The sequence below is a fragment of the Lagopus leucura genome, unplaced genomic scaffold (genome assembly GCF_019238085.1).
Source record: "Lagopus leucura isolate 7727_CA_CO unplaced genomic scaffold, USGS_WTPT01 Super-Scaffold_100060, whole genome shotgun sequence".
NCBI classification, from domain to species: domain Eukaryota; kingdom Metazoa; phylum Chordata; class Aves; order Galliformes; family Phasianidae; genus Lagopus; species Lagopus leucura.
In genome coordinates, this window is record NW_024962306.1 from 954,625 (window position 1) to 972,976 (window position 18,352).

General features: G+C 45.0%; 1 protein-coding gene across 2 annotated transcripts in view; it reads left to right on the forward strand.

Moving 5' to 3' along the window:
* Positions 1-18,352, forward strand: part of CPNE1 (copine 1) — a 41,656-nt gene that overhangs the window by 19,011 nt on the left and 4,293 nt on the right. For both annotated transcript variants that reach the window (XM_042886679.1, XM_042886680.1), the window contains exons 2-13: positions 7,823-7,948; positions 8,091-8,270; positions 9,225-9,299; positions 9,501-9,572; positions 10,185-10,268; positions 10,702-10,791; positions 13,914-14,012; positions 15,216-15,302; positions 15,401-15,460; positions 15,894-16,027; positions 16,668-16,722; positions 16,801-16,852. In XM_042886679.1, coding sequence (XP_042742613.1) covers positions 7,823-7,948; positions 8,091-8,270; positions 9,225-9,299; positions 9,501-9,572; positions 10,185-10,268; positions 10,702-10,791; positions 13,914-14,012; positions 15,216-15,302; positions 15,401-15,460; positions 15,894-16,027; positions 16,668-16,722; positions 16,801-16,852 — 1,114 coding nt within the window. The remainder of the gene's footprint in view (positions 1-7,822; positions 7,949-8,090; positions 8,271-9,224; positions 9,300-9,500; positions 9,573-10,184; positions 10,269-10,701; positions 10,792-13,913; positions 14,013-15,215; positions 15,303-15,400; positions 15,461-15,893; positions 16,028-16,667; positions 16,723-16,800; positions 16,853-18,352) is intronic.

An 18,352-nucleotide genomic window follows, 5' to 3' on the forward strand; every position in this document is an offset into this window, starting at 1 on the left:
TTTGTGCCTGACATGGGAATAGCTGAGAACTCTAAGGGGAGGAGTGAACCCTTACTTGAGAAGGGCAAAAGATGCTCTGCAATGTGCAGTGATTTGTTGGATTATTACAGAGGTCAGTGTGGTTGAGCTGGTAAGTGTGTTCTTTTGAACATTTCAGTCATTTTTGTGACTCATGGGCAAAAAAGAAAAAAAAAAGGAACTGAATAAAGGTTTAAAGGAAAGTATTGAAAGAATCTTACTTGGTGGGAGAAGTTATTGAGCAATTCCAGTTGCAGTTATTGTTCTACCTTAAGCCAAGTCAGTGATTGACTTGAAAGCCCTAATTTGCTCCAGATTAGTTTTTAAAGGAAAGACTGTTTGATATTCTGCTTTTAGGTGTTATGGAGTGATTTTTCTCCAAGTGATTTTTCTGTGGAGAACTTGGAAAAGTAGCTCCTGCCTTTGTCGCAGGCTTTACTTTGAGGTGTTAGTTTGTAATAAGTAGCATTGCTATGAGGTTCAAGCTAATGTTCGAATCAGTCGATCAGTTTACCTCATCAGAAATAAGGAGAATATACAAATGAGGACAGAGGCCTTTCTTCTGAGCTTTTGGTTATGACTAAATGGACCTTTTAGAATGTCCTAAGCTTGCTGTTTGTGTTACCACCAACAGGAGCTGCCCATTTTCACTTTATTCCTGGGCATGTCTCAGGGGTCAGTTTGCCGCAACACCACTGCAGTGTGGGTCAGTAGATACAAAACATAAAACTGGTGGTGATACTGGAGCTTCAGGACTCGCTTGGAGCCAGCTCAGTAAGTAGGAGTAGAGCATAGTTTCCGTGTGTATTCAATAGTCACAGTGTCTGCAGTCACAGAGTCATCAATAAGTGTGTTCTTCTATGGCTTGGGCTCAAATTCAGAGCTCAGAAAGAATTCACTGCATGCCCAGCTGCCAACCTGCCCTGGTCATTGCTGGGTCACCTCTGTGGCAGCACGGCCTGAAGAGTGCTGTGTGGATGGAGGGGGGTCTGGAAAGCAAGATGTGGGGGGGGGTGGCTGAAGTTGCCACAGGGTTTGCTGGGCCCAGAGCAGGCTGAAGGCAGCCCTCGTGGCGACTGCAGCTCCTCACAGGGAGCAGAGGGCAGCGCTGAGCTCTGCTCTGTGTGACGGCGACGGGGCCTGAGGAGCGGCACGGAGCTGTCGGGGGAGGGGCGGCTGGGGTCAGGGAGAGGCCGCCCCCAGAGGGCGGTGGGCGCGGCACAGGCTGCCAGGCAGCGGCACGGCCGGGGCTGCTGGGGCTCAGGGGGCGCTGGGACACCGAGCTCAGCCGCAGGGTTTGGGTCGGGGCGCCGCTGTGCAGAGCCACGTGTTGAACTCAGGGATTCGTGTGGGTTCCTTCCAAAACAGGAGGGGATCCCGTGGTTCTGTGAAACCCATCAGCTTTCCACTGTGTGCCTGTCCTTCTGGGTGCTCTTCCCAGCCCTTCAGCTGTTCGGTAGCCCATCAGTATGGCATCAGGCGACCAGAGCACCTTGGCTATAAAGCTGTTTTTAATGTTTTGTTCGGTGAATAGCATTTGTTTGGAGTCTTGCATCAAATTTGTAATAATAGCTTATTAACAAATATGAAATCAGTCCATCAAAATACATGATGGCAGGTAACTTGAAACACAGTATAAAGAACAGGGATCTATTACCCGCCTGTGGAAGTTCCTAGCACTAGTCCTACCTGTCACACCTCCAGCCCTCTAGGTAATGAAATGGTGGAAGATGGTAATCGGTTTTGTTCTCCACAGAGGTCTGTGCTCTGCTCTGGGGCCCCTGGGGACCCGATGTGCTGCAGAGGGGCTGGATTTGCTGGTAATCATCCTGGGCTGTGATCTTGCTAGTGGGAGTATCTTCATCTCGTTTTGAAATGAAGATGCGTTTTTTTAGTGCTTCTACTGATACAAATCTGGCTTTATGGTTTCTGCTAGGGCCTCACAGGGCTCAGGAAATAAGATGGGATTAGGATTTTTATTTTAATACATTTAGAAAGTAGAGCTGAGACTACCTGCACACCGGTGTTTGCTTCATAATACGGAAACCTGAAATGTTACAGGCTGCCTTATGAAAGGTGAACTAGTAAAATTGAACTAGTAAAGGTGAACTGAGAAACACTACTTCTGATGGTCTGGGCGCACAGATAATGTGAGGAGAACAAAAATTTTTTGAAGAAATTAAGGTGATATCTGCATAACATGGGATTAAACCAAGCAGCAGACAGGGAGGCTACGTCAGTTTAGGAAATGTCAGATTTATTAACTGTGAATTTGTTACAAATGCTGGGTGTATTGCGCTGCTGGGAAGTACAGAGCCTAAGTGATGGAAGATGCTGTTGCTGGTACGTAGTGCTGGTAGTATTGCTGGCATGTGTGTTGTGTTTGTGAGCAGAATGGAAAGCAGAAGCTACAGCCAGCCCAGTACCAAATAACTTCATTGAATGTAGCTGTTTGTGAGCGTGTGTGTTGGTACTTCAACCTGGAGTTGAGATCTTCAATAGATGTGCCATATTTGGTGTACACTGATGTAATGTAAGTGTGGTGTGCAGAAGGATGTAGTTGATGAGGACTTATTAGTGATACTAACTGGTAATAAACTGCAGGTTTTTTTATCCTGGATCCTTGCTTCTATGAGGTCTGCGCTGAAAGTAATGCCTCCTATTTTATGATGATGGCCCACAGTGTGAGAGGCAGATGTTGGTGGGTTGGCAGTAGAGGTTGAACCTTCCCACCAGTATTCCACTCCATTCTGTTGCTGCATGACAGATGGCAGCAGAGGGGCAGTCTGGCAGAACGGTGTCTGACATGGGAATGCGTGAGGAGCAAAGGAATTGAGCTCTTCCATCTAGAAAATATTGCGCCCGTTGATGTTTGTCAGTGCATGCTGGAAGTTTATGGAGACCAAACTGTGAGCAGAGTGAGGCAATGGGTGGTGTGTTTCACATTGCTGTTGCCACTGCTGAATGACAAGCTGTGTTCCAGACAGCTGCGCAGATTTTTATGAGCACGGCATGCAGGCTCTTGTTCATTGCTGGTGAAAATGCATAGCTAATGGTGTTCAGAAGTACTGTTTTTTAGCTGATAATTTGTTTTATCAAATAGTGTTATTGTGTTCTTTATATCTGTAGTTTCCATAGAAATAAATAGGAGACATTACTTTCGGAGCAATCTATATTTTATTTCCTATGTGGAGTAGTTAAAACCAAGCTGACCCGTGACTGGATTCTGTGTCCATATTGGCATTTTTTTTATAAAGCCATGAATTTGGGCAGCGCTCTCTTTGTGAGGCTTTCTTCAAACATAGGTAGGCATTGGTTTCTTATTTCACTTTTGATTTCCTCTCATGCTGTGGTAAGCAAGTAGAATTATTAGAGAGATGGTTAGGGAAGAGTATGTATGTTACTATTGCTTATCTATGGAGTTGATTTTGCTTATATTGAATGCTTTTTACTCTGTGAAAAGTGGGCTTTTCTGTAGTAATATGCAGAGTGTTGGAAGTTCTGAAAGACATAGAAAAAGAAGCAGATAAGGAATGATCCTTCTGCATGCGTGACATGCATTTACTATGTGATTTTCCTATAAATAAAGTAGGATTTTTTTTTGTCTCGGTTCCAGTGTTTATTACCGTGCTGAAATCTTCCAACTTATTTATTGATGTGCTTCAATTCAGTGTAGGACAGCTCTGGAACTATGAAATGAAAAGTGTATTTCTGTGTGTACTATACAGCTCTTGGAGTACATGACCACCTTTGCATTGAAGAGGTGGTATGCACAGCAAGACAAAATCATTTTGGCATTTTTAAGCTGGACCTCTGTTTGGTTGTGTGAGCAGTTCTTGAGGCATGTTTCTTTGAGTCTAGAGCCAGTCTGCATTTGACTTGAGTAACTGGAATGACTTCTGGTTGAGCAGTGAAAGACTTGTCTGGAGCATCACTGCAGTACGTGTGTGGAATCTATGTAGAGTTGTGTGCATTGTGTCCTGCTCTCAAGTTCATAAGAATAACACAAGCGATGTATTTTTCCTCAAAACGTGAAGTTACATTATGTGCAATCCTAAGTAAAGGCCAAAGCGGAGGTGCCTGACAGACCTGAAGCTGAGCGCTGGAAGCTCTTCCTTCAGCATGTGCAGAAATCAGCTCAAGATGAAACTTCACAGGCAGTGCCTCTGAACAGCGAGATCCCTGAGCTGTGAGAGCGTTGGACTGAATGTGTGCAGCTGTTGTCAGTACAAACTGTGGATCTCGGTTGGGTAACGTAACATCTGCTGTCATTGTACAGGCTACTTCTAACAGCTGCACTGACTTGGTGGCTTGTTTATGTTGCCTTTATCCTGAACCTGCTTAGCTGTGGTGTTTTATGTATTCTAAATAGAAGTCAAATATATCTGTTTGGGTTTTATTTCTGTTTGGCAAACTGAGTATCTGCAGCTATAATAGTTTTGTGACTCCCAGAGCATGCTGTATCTTAATCTCCTAGTGGCAAGTAAGTCAGAGGGACTTCGGTAAATGGTTGTTGCAAGCTGTTAAGGATCATTCTCTAATAAATGCTTTCTAAGTTGAATGTGTTTTTCATACCTGTGAGGAAAGCACTTTGCTTTTGCTGCTGTTTTCATTTTGGAAATACACTTCATCTTCTGTGAACAGTTTTAAATAATGGATGTCAGTATTAGTCACCCAGGGATGTTGGGAGGGGAAAATGAGAAATCAGTGAGTTTCAGAATTTCTGTAACTGTTGAAAAACAGACGACTTTTGGGTGTTGCAACAAATGTAAACAACGTTCTGTCACAGTAAAGGTGAATTAATGGAATTGTAAAAGCTAAATATGTGTGTATGGGTGGATATATAAACATACCTGTGCTCTGTGAAAACTCAGTGAAGCAACATGAAAATTGTTTTTGCAATGTTGACTTGAAATCTGCAAGGTAAATGGGATTGTGTACTGTTCCTTGAGTGCACATAGAGGAAAAAAAGCAGTGCTGTTAATAACACAAAAACAAACCCTAAGTTCTTTCAGTTTAATTACGCTAATTAGCCTGGGATCAGATCTGTCTCATCGAGCATAGTGATGACTGGAATCTATGTCATGTATCTGCTATGCTGCATTGCTAAGAGATAAAGCAGTTCTCCTTAGTCCATGTTTCTTAGAACCATACTGGCAGGGCAGTGCTTACCTTGGGAGTCAGCTGGTAAATGCCAACTGGGTGCTTGTCACAGGAGGTGATGATGTGCAGAAGTGCAGGGCATAGAGACTTGAGAGAAAGTATTGCAGACTTTCTTTTCCTTAAAGGATGGGAGGCTGTACAAGATGTGTTAAGCACAGGTGATGGCTGTGGGAGTCTGCACAGATTTCAGGATGGCTCCAGTGCTCGGGGTGAACAGAGCTTGTATGGAAGAGGGGTGGAGATTAAAATCAACAGATGTGTTTCATATAAACAATTCGGTTTGTTTTATGAATAGAGATAATTACTAATGGAATGAAAGTAAATTAAAAAAAAAAAAAATTTTTTTTAATAGGAAAAAGAATATTTGATCCACTAGTTACCATTAACCCCCATTTAAAATGGGGGCTGGTATTTCCAACCACTAAGCACTAAGGAGTTCCACAGTTTCTTTTCCCATTCAGTGTTGTTGTGTGTGTTTGGGAATTAATATGTTAAGGCTCTGATTTCTTTTTTTTTTTTTTTTTTTTTTTGTAAAAAGCTTTCCAGTGCAGGCAGGTCTCGAGATTTGCACTCCACTAACAGTGAGCAGGATAAATGGGTTAAAAGTGTTCACCTAGATGGAGGCCGAGCAGATCTCCAGGCTTGGCTGAAGTGGGTTCTCTGAAGCAACCACCTACTCCTTGCTCTTGCTGCTGAGCTGTGTAGATTCATTCATGGTCCTGATTTTTCTGTTGTACTTACTAAAGGAATGCATTGAAACTGGAGAACACCATACAGTGTATTTGAAAAGCTGTGAAGTGAGGAGGCCTAGTGTGAGCTCCTGAAGGATATCTGTAGGCAGCAACACATCAACAAATGCTGGCTGAGGTTCCAAGTGGCGTTTTCAGATGAAGCGTGAATATTTTATCTGACTGTTAAGGATCCACCCTTCCCATGAGGTGCATTACCTGGTGTCCTGCGATCTCCAGAGAAGACATAACAGAAGTGTTCTTTGTTTTCTGTGGCTTCTTTTAGAAACAATCCAGCTGTGTTGTGTTGCAAGGGAAACCTTCATGCTATTACCACATCTTGAACAGTAGCATGAGACTGGCTTCTGTGAGTTAGCTATTGAAAGACAAGTCTTTGAAACAGTGATTTCATGGTTTCATTGCCACTGATCTGGAGAAGAGGTAGCAGGTGAGAGGTGATCTGGCTTCAGGTCTGTTGCTTCACTTTACCTTGGCTTCATTATGTCGATTAACAGTTTCTACTGCAAACTTTCAGCTGTCCTTATTAGTCTCTGTAACATGAACAATTAGGGACTCATTCCATGTGCAAATAAAGACCTATAGTAATGTTTCCTGCCAGAAAAGGATTGTTTGGCAGTGTTGGAAGTATAGTGGGAGACGTTTCTTTGGGGTTTTAAACTTGTCTCCTGGTTTGTTATGCTGTACCAGGACAGGAAGGTGTCTCCTGTTGGTGCAGAAATCTGCTGTAACAGAGAAAATAGGCAGAAATGTTGGCCCAAGAGTCAAGGCTGGCTGAGCTGGTCTTTGTTTTGTGTGCACGTGTAGAGCTGCTTGTAGACCTGCAGGCTGCACAGATGTGGTGCTGCCAGCTAAATAAGGTGGTCTGGTGGAATGATACATGTAGGTAAAGGAAAAACTCATACTTGTGATGCTTGCAATTTTAGGAAAACATACAGTACTTATTAAAGGTAATGATGGCATCTTTTTAGTGAATCTTACCTGGGCTTGGGTGCAGCTGAAGTGGGAGCCAGGGGCTTTCACCAGTCATTTGAGCAGCTGTTCAGTGTGCGGGCGAGCCTCTGTGAGGATGGTGGGCTAAAGCAGATGATGACGACCTTAGAAAGCCGAACCGCGATCCTCTTTGTCTAAAGCTCCGCTAATTCTTTCTGCACGCTGTTTTTGTCCTGCTGCCATCGCGACAGCATCTGTAGTGCATTAAGTGACGTGGGTGACATCTGTCCAGGGAGACTGCGGGTGGGAGCTGTGAGTGGGGTTAAACGTTGCCCCGTGGAAGTTCATCTCTCCATTCAGATTGCTGATATTTACACCCAGCGAGCACGAGAAAGCCACGGAGAGTCGGCACCAGAGCGACTGAACGACTCTCCTGGTTTTCCTAATAGCAGTGAAGTAGCTTCTCTAGGAAATAAATGTTAAAGCGCTGCTTAGAACTTTCAAGCTGCCCCGTCCTTCATTTCAACGCTCATCTCCTAGCTTGGGTCCGGTTAGAGACCTGCGGCCGTTCCTCGGACGGAGCTGCGGCGCGGGGCAGGGAGGAAGGAGCCGCCAGCGCTGCGTGCGGCGGCCGAAAGCCGCCGTTGTTTTCCGAATAGTGAGCGCGAGGCCCGGGGAGAGGCGCGCGCGGCGCTGAGAGCGGCGCTTACCCGGCCCTTTCCGGGCCGCAGCCGGCAGCGGGGACGGACCCGCTCCGGACGGCCGGACGGCCTCCATCTTGTCGGGGCTCGGGCCGGGCGGGAGGAACGGGCCGGGCTCGCGTTAGGGGCCGCGGACGCGAGGCGGAGAGCCCGGCGGCACCGGGCGGAGCGGGCACGGAAAGCCAGGATCCGCCCTGCGCCGAGCCGCGCGGTGCTGCGGGGCCGGCCGGGCCGTGACCCCTTGCCGCGCTTCTCCCGCAGATGGCGCAGTGCGTGAGCCGGGTGCAGCTGTCCGTGATCTGCCGCCGCCTCCTCGACCGCGACGTCGGCTCCAAGTCGGACCCGCTGTGCGTCCTGCTGCTGGACGTGGGAGGCCGCTGGGCTGAGGTGAGGCCGCTCTGCCCTGCCCGTTCCCTGCCCGTTCCCTGCCCGTTCCCTGCCCGTTCCCTGCCCGTTCCCTGCCCGTTCCCTGCCCTCTCCCTCGGCTTTTATCCAAGCTCTTCTTGAATTTGTCCCTGCGTCCACGCAGTTAGATCGCACGGAAAGGATTAAGAACTGCCAAGACCCGGAATTCTCCAAGAAGCTGCTTGTTGACTATTACTTTGAGAAGGTGCAGAAGCTGAAGTTCGCTGTGTACGACATCGACAACAAGTCTGCTGAGCTCAGCGATGACGACTTCCTTGGGGCTGTGGAGTGCACACTGGGGCAGGTGTGAGGGCTGAGGCAGGGCTGCCTTCTTATAGCCTGCAGTGTTTTAAGCTCCTCTTCCAAAACAGATGGGTGCTTGTCCCTGTTGAATATAACTGGAAGAACCGTGGTGGTGAGCAGGCAGCGAAGGTTAAGAATGCGTGTGGTTTGTGAGTCCTGGAATTGTGGTGGTGGGAAGGAAACTCAAAATTGTTCAGTCTGTAGCGTCCAGGCTTTGGGCTTTCCTGGGCTGCACAGAGTGAAGAGGAACCAGGCCATAATATCGTTAATTGTCCTCCCTTGTCCTGTCCCTGAGCACCACTGAGCAGAGCCTGGCTCCATTGGTTGCCTCCCACCTTACGGATATTGCTAAGCATTGACCAGATCCCCACTCCGCCTTCTCTTCCCAGAGCTCTCAGCCTTTGAAGTCATTGCTTCACGTAGGAGCACTTGTAGAACTAGCAGGAGCCTGGGAGTGAGGAAGGCCCTGGAGAGCTCTGGTAGCCTTTTAGTTTTCTTGGGGCAAAAAAATCCTCAGGCCATAAATTCAGGGACGATTGCCTGAAAATCTGCATTCCTTTCCTGAACAGGAAGTCATATTGTTAGGTAGAAGGAGAAGGATGGGGTTTGAGATTGTGAAGGATTTGGTTAAATAAATAGACATTCTGATTTTCAGTGGTTGTTTGGCTGCTTGTAAGGAAAATGTCTCGGGGATCATGGGGGAAGCAGCAACAGGAGGCTAGTGTTAAGTTTTGAGATAGATAGTGGGAATTATTTTGTGGAGAAGGAAAACTTTAAGAGTGCTTAACTGTTTCAGGAGCACAAACTCGTAGCTGTCACTGTAGGAGATGGGTTTTCCATAGCAGATTTTTAAAGATAATTCCTCCTGAAGAATAGTTCTTTGATTCTTAATAATTCTTTAATAATAATGATCTTTCTCTACCTTGCTATTATACTGTCTGTCTTTTAACCTCAGATTGTGTCCAGCTCAGTGTTTACCCGACCTCTGGAGCTGAAGGATGGGAAGCCAGCAGGAAAAGGCACCATTACGGTAAAGGAGAGTGTGTAGTAAAAACTCATTCTTTGGTACAAGATGTGGGACAGAGTAACATTTCTGGTTTTGTTCCTTTCTGTTTTCGAATTCAGTATGTGTAGAGGAAGAGTGTGTATTTGTAACCATGCATAGAGGCTTTTTTCATGCAGAAAGCATACGCAGAATTCTGTATTTTCTTTTTTTTAATTTGTGGCACAGATTACAGCAGAGGAGATTAAAGATACCAGGGTTGTCAGTTTGGAAATTCAAGCCCGAAACTTGGACAAAAAGGTATTGATTCATTTATTCTTTTTTAGTGATACTGCATGCTCGTGTGGGTCTTGACTGTGGTGAGAGTGAGTGCCTTTGGCCAGGATTCTCACTGTACTGCAAACGTTCAGCTGAGCTCTGTAATCCACGTGTAAAAAGGCTCGTTGTTCTGTTGCCAGTAGTGGAGACACAATTACATGGCAGAAAGCACCATAGCAGATAAGAGATTCAACCACCAAGTTTAGGTTCTGGATAATTATTTTGGTTTTGGAGTATTCTGTACTTTAATACATTAAATAATTGCTTCGATTGAATATTGTAACTGTGCCATGAGCTGGACTTTCTGTAATGCTGTAAAAGAAGAAAAGGTGGAAATTTAGATACGCTGCCTTGGTGTTATTTTAAGCCAAGGGTGATTTATAGTAACAAAATGCTCTAAGGAAGCACAGTCTTATAATCAGAGCTGGTATGCTGTGATGATTTGTAAAGTGCTGCAATTTAAAAGAGGTAAGGAAATGTAGAGCTGATTTGATTTGTGACTTGTTAGAAGCGAGTTGTGCTGATGACCCAACTCTTTTCTCATCCAGGATAATACTGAGGTCTGATGAAGGTCTGTTGGGATTCTCTTTGCAGGATTTCTTAGGTAAATCGGATCCATTTCTGGAGCTGTACAAGCAGAGTGATGCTGGAACGTGGCAGCTGGTGTACAGATCAGAGGTAGCATTTCTACACTGATGTGCTTCTTGTTAAGGTTGTCTGACAGCTTAGAGTGCCTCGCTTCTGGTAATGCTGTGCTCCACATGTGCAGTGAAACTTATCCCCCCAGAAAGGGATTCTGCTGACTGGCAGAAAATGGTTAACTTCCTGTCTAATCAGAGTTAAGCTGAAGGGTCCAACCGTGTACTGAGGGCAGAGTGGCAGGACTCTTCTGCCTTTTAGTGGCAACGAGCTGTGAGATTGGCGTGGCTCTGCAGTTGTACCCAGCTCTGAACTACAGGTTGCTAACAGAGCTTCTCCTTGCTCATGTGCGGGTAGAAATGACTGAGGCTGTTCCATGTTCTCCCACAGACGTACAGAACCCTCATGTTATGTTTCTTAGTAACTTGCACATCACATCTCTCACGTGATGTTATGCTCTAATTTTTTTAAGGTCGTTAAGAACAACTTAAGTCCATGCTGGAGGAGGTTCAGCGTTCCCTTGCAGACGTTCTGTGGTGGTGATCTTAATAAACCTATCAAGGTACAGCCTTCAGCAATTCAGATTTGTTTGTTGTTGTAAGTAACCCAATCTCTGACACGTTAACTCTGAGTAATCAAGTCGTCCAGTCACATTCAAAATTTTAAATTGCTTTTCTGGAATAATATGGCAGATAAGTGATTATACATTTATTAAGTGTGAAGTCTGCTGAAACGTTACGAGTTGTCAAATGGAGAAGTCAATGCAGAAGTGATGCAGTTCCTAATGATTTGTCACAAGAAGGATTATGAATGGTCATTGGCTATTCTGGTTAGAGTTTCAGGTTGTGGGATTTTCTGTTTAATTGTGGCTTTCTAATGCTATGTTAGCTGTGAGGCTTATACATGGGATAGACTGGAATGCATTAGGATACTGACAGAGAGAGGGCAGGTGTCTGCTTCCTCCATACGTGAAAACGGCGAGTTGTTCCATCTTGTTTGCTTTCTGTCCCAGCAAGAATTTGATCTCGAGTTAGAACTGGAATTTATTGTGGTCTCACATATGAGGATTAATACACTGGTCCTGAATTATGGGGGTGGTAGCAGAACAATTCCATCTTTGAATAAGTTCCTACAAAAATAATCTGATAGCAAGTTCTGTTTGTGTTCTAAGCAGTGCACTGATTACATAGAAGCACTTAAAGCTTTAAATAGTTTAATGTTGAATATTATCTCCCTCTGCTTATTCAGCTCCTAAACACTTTCCATTTGCAGAATTTTCCAGCCTCATCCTGCTTGAGAAGAAATCTTGTGCTGGAAGCTTGATGTGAAAGGTTTAGCAGAAAGCAATGCATGCTGATCTTTTGATTTGTGCAGCATGGCAGATCCAAAACACTGCTGAGTTGTTACCCTGGTTCAAGTGTGCTGGGCTTGTCAAACATGTTCTAAGTGGTGGTCATGAGCTTTTGGGAGCAATCTTAGATCAGAACGAAGTCCTGTTGGTCTGCAGGTGCTAAGAGAGACGTGGCGAGGGGGTGGTCAAGAGTTGTGTGTTACCTTGTCAAATGTGACATGAGATGGAATGGCTGAGGCATTTTGTCATGAGGCTGTATTTCCTACACTCTGAAACGCTTCTGCTTTTGCTTTAGAACCTTCTGTGCTTTGGGATTTGTTTTGCAATGATCTATTTAAAAACAGAACATAGGTCTTCGCTGATGGTTCCTTTCACCCCCAAATCCTGAATGCGTGTGCAAGTAGTCCACTAATTTCCACAGTTTACCTGTGGGGAAGTTGGTCAGAAAGAGGCCTCCATAGTAGTGGGCAGGAGCATTAGCACTAAGGAGTGGAAGGTTGCAACAGAAACAGTGCAACAGAAACAAACCCGTTCCTGACCATGTGTTTGATGGCATGTGCATAAAAGCAAATCCACTCGGTGTGAATTTTGTAAGTTTCTCTTGTAGATAAAAGGAGCCTTTTACCCACTGGAAGTGTTCCTATGAATATCTGATCGTTCAGTTGAGTAATTTATCAGTAAATGAACACAATGCAGGATCGTGCAGTTAGCTGACCCCTGAGGTCAGACCACAATGCAGAAGGCAGTTACTGACAGCTTCAGGTGGTTGTTCCCCACTTCACATCTTGGTTCTGTTTGCAGCAGCAGCACTTTTTGGGCGGTGCACTCTGAATCTTTGTCCATTTTAGAAAACCCTTGCAAAAAGAGGTTTGTCGTAAGCTAACTCGTACTGGGAACCACTAACAGAACTGATCATTATGTAGTTGGATTTTTGTGTGTGTGGTCAGGAGGGGATGGGGACAAGCAGAAGGGAAAGGGAAGGTGCAGACTGCTGTGTTCTTTGCAGCATGTTAGTGCCAAGGACACCCTCAGTCTCTGCATGATGACCTGCAGTGGCCTCCTTGATGTGGTCACGCATCTTCTGAATGACACTTTAAACATGAGAATTGTTGAGAGAGGCAGAGGAGGAGCCTTGGGGACGCTTCATGGCACAGCGTGCAGAAGGGAGGGACAGAGCAGTGGTGGGTTGGGATGATGAAGAAGGGGAAGAATGGCACAGTCTCTAAAGCAATTTTGTCTTCCCAGTGAAGGACCTGAAGGATGGCACAGTGCCTCCAGTTTGGGTGGCTAGCTTTGTCTGCAGTTCACTCAGTTTGTGTGCACACTTCCCACTGATAGCAGTGGAAAATCCCAAGTGGATCAAAGGCAGCAGGTAGTTGTCCAAGAAGCCTGTCCTCAGATTCGCTGATTTAATTTGACTTCCTTATCTAGGCCCTGCCTGTAGGTTCACCTTATCCATAATGCTGAGGAGAAAGCTGTCACCCTAGTATGTACTGGGGTAACACCAGTTTCTTGGTTAATAAAAGCAAATCTGGACAGGCTTTTGAATTGGAGGAGTGTGTGAGCTTGAGCAGAGGAAAAACTGCTGTTCACAAGCTTTCTTGACTGACTGCTTCTGGAATTACTTTTGTTCTGCTGTTGTGTGCATTGTGCATGTTACAAACACTTCTTACAGTTGTTGATTTCATGGGAGCTGCTGCCAGTGCACATGGTGCTGTGTTAGCTTGAGGCCATGGTTATTATCATATTTTTTGTTTTTAAATGCATTGCTGTTTTGCATTCTCTAATTCTGAAGATCCAAGCTTACCCGCTGTTTTAAACGTGGCTATTCATTGTTTGTCATTCGATTGCTGTCAGATGCAGAAAAAGGCAGATTGCAGTTTCTTTGCAGACTGACTCTGTTGCCAGGCAGAAGAAAGAAGTTTATTCAGAAATTAGATAAGACCTTTAGATGCTTTTTCCCATTACTCCACTTGCATATTGTGTCCTGAATGATCTCAACTTTGTGTTTTTGGGCTGTGAAATCTGCGGCTTTATTTTGTTGATTTTTGTTTGTTTTGTTTTTGTTTCCATCTGAACTGAGGAAAGCTGTCACTTGGCACGCTCAGGTAGGTGAGTGATTGAATGTCTTCCTCGTTCTGAGATGCACACAGCCTGTCTCCCTCTGTCAGGTTTCAGGCAGTGACATGGATGACACCACGGGATCAGAGTTGACAGGGAGACTCACTAGCATCACCGCAGAGCTGTTGGAGGCAGGAGGGTGCGTGGTGAGCAGCCGTCATTCACCCTAACGCAGTATGCTTAGCCATTTCTTGCTGTCTCTTTCCTTTCAGGTGCAGTGCTCTGATCATGACAGCGATGGGTCGCATGACCTGATAGGTGTTTTTGAAACTAACCTGGCTCAGCTGCAGAGGGCAGTGGACGGCTGTCCGGTGAGCTTCCTCTGTTCCTCAGTTTTGTCTGTAGTTCAGTCTGCCACAAACCCCTTCTAATAAAGATGTCTGAGGGATATTCAGTTGTTGCTTCCAAAAGTCACTTTTTTCTGTATCTGACTATTCTGTATTACTAAGCTGTTATCTGGGAAAAATGAAACCTAGCATGGGGAGGTTGCTGCTGTTTTCCTTGAGTGCTGTTACCTTTCTTGCTCCTACAGACGTCCTTCAGCCTGTTGTCTGCTGGCCATGTTCTGTTTCTTGCCAGCCATTTTGCATGCTTCTGCCTCTCCTGAATTAAGTGAAAGCAAAAGAGCTTCTTTAAAAGAGCTTTAGCAGAACAGTCCAGAGATAGGACTTGTCTCATGTAACACGTGTGCCTGAGCTGGTTGCCCTCACCAGCACTCTGGTTGCCTTTCTAGGTAGCTTTCCAGATAGTGGAAAGAAATGGTGCTTCCAGCAGTCAGTCTTCTTGCTTTATCTTGGGCACCCATGTTGGAGTAATTTGAGTCACTTGCTAGTGGTGCCGGTTTCTCTTTGCCTACAGCAAAAGCTTGTACACTCATTTTCACGGAGAGGCCTCATCTGGATTCAGACCAATGAATCCACATGCAGGACATAGCCTGGGAGTGCTAGGAGTCACCAGCCAATTTGATTTCTGTATTTGGAATCCTAAAGCTTGTGGAAGATTGTTGCCTTCTTCCCTAACCCGTGTGAAATCAGAACTACTGTTACGTGAAACGAGACAGTGATACCAGAATACTGATCCTCTGCCACTGAGAACCTGACACCTAGGGCTCTTGGACCTCCTTCCCTCCCCCTTCTCACTTTGCCTCCTTAGCTTCTGAGTTCGTCTCCTGCCCTTAACTGAAAAAGGGTGCAGTTATGTTAAGAGGAATGTTTGTATTTGTGACAAACTTCTCTGCGCTCTGTTAGGTGTTCGATGGTTCTGCAGAGAGCAGCAGTCAGGCTGTCACAGAGAGGGACTTCTTTGAAATGTTCTCTTGTGCTTTGCCCAGTGATGACAGCAAAAGCATCAATTTAACTTGTCAGATAGCAGCCACAGGAGTCACAAACACTTTTGAAATGAAGTTTCATAATACTCTGAAATTGAGATGTCTCAGATTGTTCTGTTTCAATAGTTTGCGCTGCTGCAGATGCAGATGTTTTATAATTTGCTTATTGAGTGCTTTCTTTTTGTAGGTGGAATTTGAATGCATTCATCCTGAGAAGAAGCAAAAGAAGAAGAGCTACAAAAACTCAGGCATCGTTAGCATAAAATCCTGCAAGGTAGGAAGATGGCGGTTGTTTGTCTTGTTCTATTTTCTGATGATCGAGAAATCCTTCCTTACAGGAAGGAGGTGTAACACTGTCTGTCTGTTCTCTAGATTGAAACAGACTATTCGTTCCTGGACTATGTTATGGGAGGCTGCCAGATTAATTTTACAGTGAGTTGTTTTCCCACTTCACGTCTTGGTAGATGATAGAGCAAGGCAATGAAGTTGTGTTTAGTACTGTTAATTTGCAGTGTGTGTTTTCTTAAGGAGTAATGAAAGCTGCCAAAAAGAATTGATTTTATATTTTGCTTTTTGATACCAAGTAGCAAATTTAATGGATCTTGGATTTCTCAAGCTTCTTTTGAGAAATCAGTTCTCACCCTTGGTGGAAAGGACTGCTGCTCCTCAGATGTGCATGTGCCCTGGTGGGAGAAAACGTGCAGGCTTATTTGGCTGCCTCTGTTTGCAGTCATCTGTGTGTCTGGCAGGGAGGGAGCAGTGTGGGGCTGTTCTTATCCCTCTGTTTCTGATTGCTTTTGGTACTTCTCGTTTGCTTCTGATGCTGTTTCATTGACCTGCTGTTATCATCCTCCAAACTGATTAGGTGGGCATAGACTTCACTGGCTCCAATGGTGATCCCAGCTCACCAGATTCTCTTCACTACATCAGCCCAGATGGGATAAATGAGTATTTGATTGCCATCTGGAGTGTGGGAAGTGTAGTCCAGGATTATGACACGTATGTAAGAGGTTCTTAACTCTCCCAGCCCCCTCATTAAAAAACATTTCACAGTGGGTGATTGGTCAGGGCTGGTAGCTCATTCAGGGGCTGTAGTATTTGGAGGTGCTGCTGCCTTTCCTTGGGAGATCCCTTCAGGAACTGCTGCTGCTGCTTGCTGCTTCTGGCATTGCCAAAAAAGGCAACGACAGTCCTTTTCAATAAAGCATGTTTGCTTTATTTGTCCATCCAGACCTGCACTTTATGGCCCTGAGTTACTCTGTAATTCTGCTTTAGCTGGTTGTAGTCCCTGCTTGCTAACAGTGCATCTCAAACATGAATTCCCTGTTAGACTCGGTGGAACGTGTTTGCCTGCTCTGTCCTTCAGCCAAGTTGTGACTGGATTGGCTTTTCTCTTGCTACTCTGAAATCTCCTGAGATTTGTGCAGAATACTGCATTCAAAGACATTGTGAATTGTCAGTGCCATGCCTGAAATCCTTGGGTAACTGTTCACTGACCTTGGGAAAACTAGGAGGTGTGCCTGTCCTTAATGGCAGGAATGGAACCTTGGTCTACAACTGTTTCTGGGAATAAAACAGAATTAGTAAAATATTACAGGATTTCTCTTTCTCATTTCTTCTTGTTGCCCTTTCTCCCAAGGGACAAGCTGTTTCCTGCATTTGGTTTCGGAGCTCAAGTTCCTCCTAGCTGGCAGGTAAGGCCTTCACAGCCCTGTGCAGCAGCTCTTTTAATGTCTGCATTCTCTAACTGGTTGTAACATCACCGTTTCTAGGTGTCTCATGAATTTGCTTTGAACTTCAATCCCAACAACCCTTACTGTCAAGGTGAGGATGCCTCTTTATTAATATTTCACTCAGAGGGACTGGTGTTTGAAGTGTTCATTCCTTTCATAACTGTTAAAAAAAACAAACAAACAAAACAAAAACAACAAACAACAGATGCAGTGTGAAGGCATCCAGCAACCTATGTGTCCTCACCTGAATGTCCTCACCTGAATGTCCTCACCTCACCTCACCTGAATGCATCTATCGATGCAGACTTGCAGTCTAGGTTAAGTTTGTTAGTTAAGTTGCAGGTGGAGAGAGCTGGGACGTGTGGGGTTCTAAGCATCAGGAAGCACCTCTGTACTGTGTGGGTGATAGAGCACAGAAGCACGTTACCCAGGGAGGTTTCCAAGACCTTGGAGACCTTCAGAAGCCTTGGGCATGGGGTACTGGCTGTAGGTGGCCCTGTTGGACAAGGGGGTTTGGGTTGAAACTCAGCCAACCTGCGATTCTGTCAGTCTGCTGAAATTTTTGTTGCTGCCTCTTGGTTATTCCTTGTTATGTTACAGGTCTGTGTTAGTCACACCTCTACAGCTGCCATGTGCTAAGGCTGTTAGTGACAGTGGCAGCTGCGTCATTATTATCAGTGTTCTTCTGTTGTTTTTAAGGGATTGTCTCAAGGGTTTGTTTTCCTCAAAGCCCCGTTCTTCTGTGGTAGTTACTTCAGCTGTTTTTAGTGGCTTGTCTGTAAACTAGATTAGGAACTCCTAAGCACTCTTGGCAAGCAGTGATATGGAATTGTGCTTGAATAAAGAATTTTCCTCATGTTTTCTATCTAGTCTAAAGCCAACAAAAAATGGAATCTGAGAATCAGTGTTAAAATGGAAGCATTTCCCTGCTCAGTTCCACATTGCCTGCCTCTCTGCCATTGGTGTTGTTGCCCTGTGGCAGTACTTGTTGCAGTAGTTTAGAAGTAAAGCACTGAAGTCTCTATGGTGGGCAATGGCAAGTAAAAATGCATCACCATAAGCCAGTATGTGGGGCAGTTTGAGTGAACCCGCACAAGAATTGAAACCATCAAAAATCAGACCTAGAAATTTTGGTTGGTTAAGTAGTGAGAGGAACTTGTTGCAGAGGAGGAACCTTAAGGACTTGTTCTTTGGTTTGAAAATAACACAAAACGTTTAAATCCAGGAGCTGTTCTCCATCTTGCATACGAGGAAAATAAGCAGCAACTGTTCCAGAGAGTTGGTGACCTTGTCTAATTAAACTACAATCATTTAAAAGAAACTGAATGACAGAGAAGAAAGGACAGGATCACCAGCATGCAGCTGCTGGATTATTTGCCCCCAGCTTCCATTACTTTTATTTTGTTAGAGCCACTAAGAGTAACGTGAAGCATGTAGAACAGAGGAGACATCTGGAAGTCTTGTCTCTGCAGATGTCCGCTGGTTTCAGCTCTGTGCTCCGGACAGTCACTGTTATCTGCTGTTTGTTTTGTCCTTCAGGAGTTCACACCAGCATGAATGATTTCTCCTTTGCCATACTATTTAGTAATGC